Consider the following 11,225-nt stretch of genomic DNA (forward strand, 5'->3'; position numbering starts at 1 on the left):
TCTCGAGAATTCCAACAATTTCGCTGTTTCTACTGAGTTTCGACTTAAGAAAAGTTCCAATTTTCGTAAGTTCCTCTTCATAACTCCTTCCAACAATGTCGTTAGACGCTTTCATTCGTAATGCTGACCAGCTGGTTGCATTCAATGCTGGTATCGGCGATGGAACTATCCCGGCGACTTCCGCTCAGTTAGTCAAGGTCCATATTTCCGAGTGCACGGGCTTGTGGGAAAAGGCAAAGTCTTCCTTTGATCTTTTCATGATTGAGCAAGCTAATGAAGAAGGTGATGAGGAAGAGGGTGGTGAGGATGTAGCTTCAAATCGAGACACATTCCAGGCTAAGTACAATAGCACATATGTGACTTATTGTACGTGTTTAGCGCGGTTGACAGAACTTTTGGAAAGTTTTCAGCCTCCACCTGTTTCAAAAGATCCGGTTGCTTCTCCAGCGTCAACCGGCGGCAGTCCCATTTCAGACAACCGTGCAGAGCAAAGCTCTAGTCATTCGTTCCACCTTCCTCCGTGCGACACGGAAATCTTTGATGGCGATTATATGTCATGGCCAACATTCCGAGACATGTTCACGGCTGTGTACATCAAAAATTCCAGGCTCAGTCCAGTTGAGCGTTTATTCCACTTGTCTCAGAAGACCAAAGGTGAAGCACGTGATATAGTCCAAAGGTCTCCATTGACTAACCAGGGATTCCAATTGGCTTGGCAGAACTTGTGTTCGAGGTTCGAAAATAAACGAATTCTGGTAAATGGTCAACTGAAGGTTCTTTTCAATCTTCCTTTCATTAAATCTGAATCTGCTTCTGCGCTAAAGGACCTTCAACGCGATATTAATTCCTGTATATCTGCGCTGGCATTATACGATATCGACGTCACAAGTTGGGATCCAGTTTTCGTCTTCCTTTGTTCCAATCGCCTTCCAGACTCAACTCTGACGTTGTGGGAGCAAGGTCTGACAGACAAAACATCACTTCCTAGGTGGGAAGACCTTGATTCCTTCCTCACAAATCGGTATCGTACCCTTGAGTCCGTTTCAGAAATGCGAAACAATTCAAAATCTGAGGACAACAAAGGTAAATCCAATTCCAAACCAAATCCGAAAGGTTCGAAATTCAGTTCTTTCCAGACTAAGGTTTCTGCTCCGAAGTGTCTATTGTGCACCAATTCTTTGCATATTCTTCGGAAGTGTCCTCGATTCATAGCAATGGACATTAAAAATCGTATGTCCGAGGTGGAAAAGCAGGGGTTATGCCTGAATTGTTTCTCCAAAACACATCATGTCCGGAATTGCACTAGCAAAAACAATTGTTTCGAGTGCCAAAAGAGACACAACACAATGCTTCACGATAGTTCAGTGCATTCACGACCATCCAACCCTTCTTCCAACTCAAATAGTAGCGCCAATCTGAACGCCAGCTCTGTTCCATTCACTCCTAATTCCGTACAGTCCACTAGTTCTGGGAACGGAGTTATCCAATCCTGCTTCACGACGAGTTCTAGGGGAGTATTATTGGGGACCGCGCTTGTAAATGTCATGCACTTAGGAGTTTCATATCAAGCACGGGTTCTTCTTGATTCCGGTTCCCAAGGAACATTTGTATCCGAGAAATTCTTCAACAAATTAAAGCTTCCCTATGAACGAACGAACGTTCAGATTTCCGGCCTCAATAATACCACTGCAGCTTCCGTTCGAAAACTTTGCAGTGTTCTTTTATGCTCCAGATTTGACAATTCCATGCAAGTTTCCGTGCAGGCGTTTGTACTTCCCCATTTGTCGGGAGATCTACCATCACAGACTCTGCCGACGTCCTTATTCGCTCGTCTTCCCAACATCAAGCTAGCAGATCCACATTTCTATAAGAGTTCCATTATTGATCTGCTAATTGGAGGTGATTTTATTCCGGAAATAATGAGATCAGGGGTTATGCACAATGTGTGCGATTCCTTAATGGGCCAAGAGACCATCTTCGGATGGATTCTCACTGGTCCAATTCCTATTTCGAGTCCGACTACTTCCACTGTCGTCTCTAACTTCTGTGAGATTTCTCTTGATAAGGATATTTGCCGTTTCTGGGAGGTAGAGAATTGCCCCAGAAAGAAATTTGTTTCTAATTCCGATAAATTCTGTGAAGAATTATTTGCTTCAACTACCGCGAGGAATAAGGATGGCAGGTATGTCGTTCGTCTTCCCTTTAAGGAAGGTTTTCCGAATAGTAAACTCCTAGGACACTCCCGTCCAAGCTCCGTCTCTCAATTCCTTCGCAACGAGAGCCACCTACTCCGAAATCCAAATTTCAAGATAGAGTATGATCAGGTTGTTAAAGAGTACATACAGCTGAACCATATGATTCCGGTTCAGGCTCCGAGTTCCAATAGCGATACCCTCCACTACTATATGCCTCATCATTCCGTTATTAAACCGGAGAGTTCTACCACAAAGGTTCGTGTGGTATTCAATGCGTCTTCTGCTTCATCCAATGGTCAAAGTCTTAACGACATTTTGCATACAGGTCCAGTGTTGCAGAATGATTTGACCACGCTAATTCTCAAATGGCGCTTATTCCGCTACGTGTTCAATGCTGACATCCAAAAAATGTACCGCCAAATTCTCGTCCATTCCGATCATACTCCGTTCCAAAGAATTGTATTCCGCAACCACCCAGGTGAAAGCATCCAAGATTTCGAGCTACAAACTGTCACATTTGGTGTCAATTGTGCTCCGTACTTGGCTATTCGCACACTTCTTCAACTAGCTGATGATGTCCAAGTTAGCCATCCGAAGGCAAGCTCGATTATCCGTAATTATATGTACGTGGATGACGTACTTTCTGGTGCACATTCAATTTCCGAAGCAGTTCAATCCAGAAACGAGCTTAAATCCGCTCTGGCATCGGCTGGTTTCTCCCTTCGAAAATGGACAGCGAACACAAAGGATATTCTAGCGGGTCTTCCAAATGACCATTTGTTGTGTGAAGATTTCCTAAACTTCGACGATAGTAGCACAGCGAAAACGCTAGGAATTCGTTGGAACGCTCGTTCAGATTCATTTTTCTTTGTCACAACGCCTTTTCCGTCTTCATGTTCCTATACCAAGAGGGAAGTTCTTTCTCAGATCTCCAGACTGTTCGATCCTGCAGGCTGGCTTTCCCCATGCATCGTTGTGGCAAAAATTATAATGCAGAGAATATGGTCCGATGGTACGGATTGGGACGAAGTTATCAGTCCGGCCACATTGTCCCAGTGGAAGATATTTCAATCCGACTACTCGAATCTTGATCAAGTTCGAATTCCAAGATGGCTCCATTATGTTCCTTCCGCTGAAGTTCAATTTCATGGGTTTTGCGATGCCTCTGAAAAGGCATACGCGGCCGCTATATATGTGCGAATAGCTCGAGGTACCTCCGTATTCACACACCTGGTGTATTCCAAAACAAGAGTTGCTCCAGTCAAAACGTTATCCATTCCACGTCTAGAGCTTTGTGGGGCTGTCCTCTTAGCAGAGATGATTGATACGTTACTTCCGACTCTCGATCTTCCTAACTATTCCTTGTTCTGCTGGACAGACTCGACAATCGTTCTCTCCTGGCTTTCCAAACCGCCATGCCATTGGTTAACGTTCGTAGCCAATCGTGTTTCCAATGTTGTTCAAGTGGTGGATCCTTCTAAGTTCCATCATGTTCCTTCCGAATCCAACCCAGCAGACTTAGCAAGCCGCGGTCTCTTCCCATCCGATATCATTGATAATGATCTCTGGTGGCACGGACCGGTTTGGTTACGAGAGTCTCCAGATCAGTGGCCAGACTTTTCTACTGAAGAACTGTCCGTAACCAGCGTCGAACGAAAACCCGTTCGTGTTCATTTTCCCTATTTTAAGGCGACGGACGATATTGTGGGGAAGATTTCATCATATCAACGAGCATTGCGAGTTTTTTCATATGTGTATCGTTTCCTTCATCGTTTCCATCCTCGTTACCGTTCTCCTGGTGCACAACCACTCTGTAATTCCGATATCATTGGAGGTCGGAATATTCTTATCCGATGGTATCAAAAGTTCAGTTTTCCAGAGGAGTACAGATCCCTATCGCTCAGGAAACCGATTTCTACGTCCAGTTCCCTTCTATGCTTGAATCCGTACCTTGACTCTAAGGGGATTATCCGTTCATGCGGACGTTTAGAATCGGCTCCTGGCATTCCTGATGATGAGAAGCGTCCAATCATTCTTCCATACAATTGCAAGCTAGCTCGTTTCTACGTTCAATTCATTCACAATATCACTATTCATGGTGGAAATCAGCTTGTTCTTCGATTAATACGATCCCAGTATTGGATTCCTAAAGTCAAGAACCTGATTAAAACAACGATCAATAAGTGTCGCACTTGTCTTCTGTATAAGAAACGATGTCAAAGACAGATCATGGCTGCGCTCCCTCCTGAGCGCACTGAAATTTCTCGTCCCTTCGCTCGCACGGGCCTCGATTTCGCTGGCCCTTTTGAGATCAAGAGCTATTGCGGTCGCGCATGTCGGATCACGAAAGGGTATGCGTGCGTTTTCGTTTGTTTCTCGACCAAAGCGATTCATCTGGAGGCAACATCCGATCTTTCCACTCCCACGTTCTTGGCGGCTTTCCATAGATTTGTTTCACGGCGCGGATGTCCAGCACATCTGTATTCAGATAACGGTACGACCTTCGTGGGGGCGTCCAAAATACTGGCGAGAGAATTTATCCAAGCCTCTCGCACAGCGCTAATAGAAATTTTTTCCGTCCAAAATCTGAGTTGGCACTTCATTCCACCCGGAGCACCTCATATGGGTGGCCTCTGGGAAGCTGGGGTTAAGAGTTTCAAAACCCATTTCCGAAAGTTCGCCGGCTCCTACAAGTTCACGTTTGAAGAGTTTTCGACACTTCTCTCCAGAATTGAGTCCTGTTTAAACTCTCGTCCATTGTCTCCTATTTCCAGCGATCCAACTGATTTTGCTGCGTTGACGCCAGGTCATTTCCTCATCGGGACTCCCATTTTAGCTCCTATTGATCCAAATATTGATGAGAGTCCAATTTCCTTGATAAATCGTTGGAAACGTTTGAAAGCGATCCATCAGAGTTTCTGTGCTCGGTGGAAAACAGAGTATCTCCGTGAGCTTCAAAAGCGCCACAAGTGGCAGACTCCTGAGAAAGATATTGAAGAGAACACACTGGTCGCCATATATGATGAGAATCTTCCGCCAAATTCATGGCGTCTGGGTAGGGTTTCCAAGACGTATCGCGGCTCTGATGGCCATGTTCGTGTCGCAGATCTTGTGACTCAGAAAGGCGTTATCACTCGTCCAATTACAAAACTTGTTGTCCTTTCCGATAACTAAGTTCCGAATTTCTTTTTATTTCTTTCCGTCCTATGTTGTTCTGTCCTTACCTTGTCCTTAGCAACCATGCCCAAACACGTTTCCAACAACAATAAACGCAGTCATTCCAATCCAGCTCCATATAAACGACAGTTTCTATGCCCTCTCTGCCAGCGTCCTCATGCGTTGCGTCGATGCCACAAGTTCCTGGATATGAACATGTCGGAACGCTTAGATACTGTCCGTCAGCACAAATACTGCGTGAATTGCTTGGCAGTAGATCACTCGAATGGGTCGTGCTTCAGTGACAAGGGGTGTCGCCATTGCAAGAAGTTTCACCACACTCTCCTTCACGTCAATCCCAAAGTCCGCGATCAGATTTTACCACGACATGCGCCCTCGGTTAGTTCCGGAGCCAGTTCTCGGTCCCCTTCACCGCAGCCGTCGACTTCTACGGCGGCTCGTCGCCAACCTGCGTCTGCACCGGCACCAGCGAAAAGGGGGTCCCTAACATCTTTGATCCAGCAGAATCGGACCATTTTGTTGCCTACCGTCCTGGTGAGGATTGATGCGAAGAATGTGGCCAGGTGTCTCTTGGATTCCGCTTCGCCGGTCAGCAGAGTTTCGAGAGCGTTTGTGGAGAAGATAAAGTTAAACACGCTGACCCTGAGAGAGGAGACGGTATGCCAACTGACATTATTTTCGAGGTTTGATTCGAAGGTGAAGATTGAGGGCACATTCCGGGTTGACAATCGGATCACGACAAAGACGCCAGCTGAATCGCTCCCGGAGGAGTTCAAAAGGAACTTCCCTCATTTGTTCTTTGCAGACCCCACGTTTTATAAATCTGCAGGGGTCGACATAGTGATTGGAGTAGACCTATATCCGAAGGTCGTGTCTGAAGGGGTATATGCAAGGAGCGGGTTGCCAACGGCTCAGAGCACGGTGTTTGGCTGGGCGATATATGGGCTATGTTCATAATTGGGACATCCCTATTTTTTTTTCTATTCTCTTTTCTAAACTCAAATGAATTACTAATAAACATGAACTGAAGAATGCACTATTGTTTTCCTTTTCCCCCAAAGCACAAACTTTATCTTTCCAGATGTCCCTCCTGAAGTTACAGATGCGAGTTCGGATTCCTTTCGGCGCTGATGTTAGATGTAATCCTCCCGCTGTTTCATCATTATATTTCTTACTTACTATAATCTCATATCCATTTCATTCATTACTTTACATCGCTTGTATTGTAAGCAGTGGGGACACACACGGGTTTTCCGTTTCATTCTTTTATTGCAGTGATACTGCAAGGGGGCCGGTAATGTTCATGCGAAAGTTTGATGATCTGGTCACCCTAATTCAAAAGTTAAGTTTCGCGCGCACTCGTAAGTTGTGCTTGTGCTGTAGCGCTCAATCACTCAATATGTCCGTTTGTGTCCTCTCTGTGGTTTTTCGATTTTCCTTTGTTCCAAATAAAATCACTTGTTACCTTAACGTCAACCACAACTGTTTGAATTTGGTAAGCGCTATTCAAATCTTCAAATTTGAATTCTAAATAAAGAACCAGAATTGTTCTTTCAAACAAAACTAATACGCTCGTTTTATTTCCTTTCCTTTTTCCTTATCCACATCTGCAAAACGAGAGTAAAATATTTCGAATTCCACGGAATAGTTTTCTGTCCAAAACAGCAGTATAACCAGATTTCTACTCCACAATTTTTGGCATATTTTCAATTTGAATTAAACATTTGGTAATATTTCTACAGCTAACAAAACTAAGTAGTTGGGATATCAGGATATCATATACAAATCGCATTTATGGCCCGATTCTTACGAAATTTTGCATGGGGATAAGATGAGGGTCAGAATAGAAGCCTACTCTTTTTAGGGGTTGAAATGGACCAAAAAACTGCAAAATTGTCAGGAGGTTGTAATTATCGCCCGATCCTCACACACATTTGAATGGGGGTTACCGGACATTGCAAAAGCCAAGCAGTTTTGGATGGCCATCCAAAAATATTCAATGTGTCCATTCCAGTGACTTTTTGGAGAATTCACAAATACAGGAAAGACGCACTTCTGACTATTTCGTTAATTAAATTGGAAATATATATAAACTGTACGTTTATTATAGTGTTGTAGGGTATTCAACGATCGGCCCCGCTCGACTGTAGCCTTTGATTACTTGTTTTTTTTTTTAAATCTGTGTTTTATAAAAAATTGAGTTTTAATTGGGTCACGCTAGCACACCAGTTCCCAAGCTTATGAGTGATTTTATAAATTTCATGTATTTCATATCACTCATACACAAAATTCTCATACAAACGATCGAAGTCTGGAGAACTGGATAAGAAACTAATTCTATCGATCGAACTAGATTGCCAAAACACTACTCATCTGTCTATCTGCTATTCAATTCCAATTTTTGCCATATTTTGAAATAGTCAATTATTCCCAAAACGAAAGCAGACGCTCCAAAAAATGCTTTGAATATGTAAATATTTGTGTATAATTTGTACAAATTGCCAACCCTGATGACAATGTGTAGTGTAAACGCACAAACAAACAAACTTGCCAAGTTACCTACATTTGTTTGGGTTTTCGAGCAAAAGAATTCTTGTAACTATTGTTGTTGTTGTTTCAGCCTCTGGGCTATTGCTTAAAGTTCAAAATACTTTGTAGTACCAACGGCGTTTGTTGGTGATGCCTTACTGGCGTTATTTTCTCTCTCTCTCTCTGTTTCATTTTCAGTTGCTACAACTCTACACACACATATATACCACATTGCATTGTGTGGGTGTAGAATTGTTGTAAACTATGTTAATGTATTCATATGTTGAGGGGTGCTCACTTGAAGATTTTTTTTCTACCAACAAAAATAAGAGTATGAATATGGGTATGTGTGTTTGTCGGCATGTAAAGAAGGTTTACAGAGATCCTAACTCATGCAGTTGTTGCTGTTGCTTATTTTTTTTTGTTTCTAGTCCATGTATACACTTGACTGACTAACTGACTGTGTGTGTTTGTGTGTGCGTGTTCTCATTGTCGTCGGCACACAACAACAACACCGAAATGAAAAAGAATAACAACAATATACAGTACCTGTGGATTCATTTTGTTTACATTTGAATGTTTTTTCTTTAGCCCTTTGGGGCAAATCTTTAGCATTAACCAACCAAGCATCCAGTCAGCCAGCCAGCCAGAGTAACATGCATTTGAATGGAATGCCTGATGAAATATTGTTGTTGTTGCTGTTTGCCATCCTGACAGTTTATTGACATCGAAATGCAGTCGTTTTTGTGTCAAACTTTTATTTTTATTTTCATTTCATAAATGTTTTAATATTGACTTCGTTCGTTCGTTGTAGGTTATTCCGTTTTAATCCTGACAAGGATTTTTATTTCAAGTGAAGCAAAAAGTTATGGAGATTACGAGAAGCAAGTGAGGGAGAGAATAGGTTGTGTTGGAATTTAAGGAGTGCGATGATTTCTAACATACATACACAATGAAGAAAGCAGGTGTTTTCGCTTGTGGCAGTACGTTATCGGAATTTGGAAAGATAGAGTGTAAGGACATGCCAGTTTCCCTTAGCTTCTTTGTGGAGATATAATGATATTTTCCGAAATGGGTATTCGTCAACATCTTTGATTTGGAAGTCGAAGTCAAGTGGAGCATCTTTCGATACATAATTCTTTACAAACTTCCGCATTTAATTGCAATGGACTCCGGAAAAGGACGATGTAGGTCCATACCTTCTTTTACCTCTCCTATTATGGGTCACAATTTGAATATTCTCTAGAATATAAAAGAGAAGTGATATAACTGACAGACTGATCGAAATTTAATGCCCAGACGAAACAGCTGAAGCTAGAATCCTGAAACTTTGCACGAGAGTCAGTGTGATAAGGCTGGGTTTTGGGAAATTCGTTATAAAAGGTTATGAAAAAAATTTAATAATTCGTATAGGGCACACGGAATGAGAGTCGATGATGGAACGCGGGATCGATGTACCAAATGTTTTTTTGGAAATTCGAACTTTAAGATTACGAAAAGTTCTAAAATGGTACTAAACTTCTAAAATGGTACAATTTGGTATTATGTGAACGGATAAAGCTAAAAACTAGACATTTGATATGAGAATCAAGATTGGAAAGTAAGTTTGATATATGACGGTAGTTTTGAAAATGTGTACCAAGTATGCGAACTGTACTAAATGGTACTAAATTTGGTTTAAGGTGAAGGGATGAAGCCGGAATTTGAAAAAAAATGTATTGAAATCACTGTTCGTAATAGGTTTGAGATAAAAAAAAAACGTGATTTTGGAAATATGTACTACAAATGCACGAAAAGTACCAAATAGTACTATATTTGGTACAATTTGGTATTGAGGGAACAGATAGTGTTTGTTATCTGAAATTTGGTATTAGGGCCGCTGTTTATTTGCAGACTGGAGATATGGAGGTGGTTTCGGAAATGTATACTATAATTACACGAAAAGTACTAAATGGTACTATATTTGGTATTGGGTGAAGGGATAGAGATATAATTCTGAAATTTGATATTTAGATTACTGATGGTATATGTGTTTGAGATTTTTCGGAGGTTTAGAAAATGCGTCTTAAATTAAATTTTGTATTGAATTTGATATTGAGAACTTATTTGGTATCTTGAATTGAGATATGGAGGTGGTTTTGGAAATGAGTACTAGTACTAAATAGTACGCAATGTACTAAATATGGTACCTGGTGAAAGGATAGAGTTGGAATGCAGAAATTTTATGTTGAGGTCTCTGTTTGTATGTGGCATTCAGATATGAAGTGGTTTTGGAAGTGTGTAGTACATGTGTACGAAAGGTATATTTAGTACAATTTGGTATTGGGTGAACATATAGTGCTTGAAATCTGAAATTTGGTAGAATGGTCGCAAAATTCACGTTTGATAGTCCTTGGAAGATATTTAAAAAAATCCACGCTGCTGATAGTCCTTGGAAGATATTTTAAAAAATCCACGCTGCTGATAGTCCTTGAAAGATATTTTAAAAAATCCACGCTGCTGATAGTCCTTGGAAGATATTTTAAAAAATTCACGCTGCTGATAGTCCTTGGAAGATATTTTAAAAAATCCACGCTGCTGATAGTTCTTGGAAGATATTTTAAAAAATCCACGCTGCTGATAGTCCTTGGAAGATATTTTAAAAAATCCACGCTGGCGATAGTCCTTGGAAGATATTTTAAAAAATCCACGCTGCTGATAGTCCTTGGAAGATATTTTAAAAAATCCACGCTGCTGATAGTCCTTGGAAGATATTTTAAAAAATCCACGCTGCTGATAGTCCTTGGAAGATATTTTAAGAAATCCACGCTGGTGATAGTCCTTGAAAGATATTTAAAAAAATCCACGCCTGATAGTCCTTGGAAGATATTTTAAAAAATCCACGCTGCTGATAGTCCTTGGAAGATATTTAAAAAAAACCACGCTGCTGATAGTCCTTGGAAGATATTTTAAAAAATCCACGCTGCTGATAGTCCTTGGAAGATATTTTAAAAAATCCACGCTGCTGATAGTCCTTGGAAGATATTTTAAAAAATCCACGCTGCTGATAGTCCTTGGAAGATATTTTAAAAAATCCACGCTGCTGATAGTCCTTGGAAGATATTTTAAAAAATCCACGCTGCTGATAGTCCTTGGAAGATATTTTAAAAAATCCACGCTGCTGATAGTCCTTGGAAGATATTTTAAAAAATCCACGCTGCTGATAGTCCTTGGAAGATATTTTAAAAAATCCACGCTGCTGATAGTCCTTGGAAGATATTTTAAAAAATCCACGCTGTTGATAGTCCTTGGAAGATATTTTAAAAAATCCACGCTGCTGATAGT

General features: G+C 41.3%; 1 protein-coding gene across 1 annotated transcript; it reads left to right on the forward strand.

Annotated features, from left to right (window-relative positions):
- Positions 1-4,475: 4,475 nt before the first annotated feature.
- On the forward strand, positions 4,476-6,848 carry LOC131804529 (uncharacterized). Its single transcript, XM_059127514.1, has one exon. The coding sequence runs from the start codon at positions 5,436-5,438 to the stop codon at positions 6,327-6,329; it is 894 nt and encodes a 297-aa protein (XP_058983497.1). The 5' UTR covers positions 4,476-5,435; the 3' UTR covers positions 6,330-6,848.
- Positions 6,849-11,225: the final 4,377 nt, after the last annotated feature.

The sequence above is a fragment of the Musca domestica genome, unplaced genomic scaffold, assembly GCF_030504385.1.
Source record: "Musca domestica strain aabys unplaced genomic scaffold, Musca_domestica.polishedcontigs.V.1.1 45, whole genome shotgun sequence".
Taxonomy (NCBI): Eukaryota; Metazoa; Arthropoda; class Insecta; order Diptera; family Muscidae; genus Musca; species Musca domestica.

Excerpts from the sequence above, each read along its gene's own strand:
- LOC131804529 (XM_059127514.1), top strand. The coding sequence starts at position 5,436 with ATGCCCAAACACGTTTCCAACAACAATAAACGCAGTCATTCCAATCCA.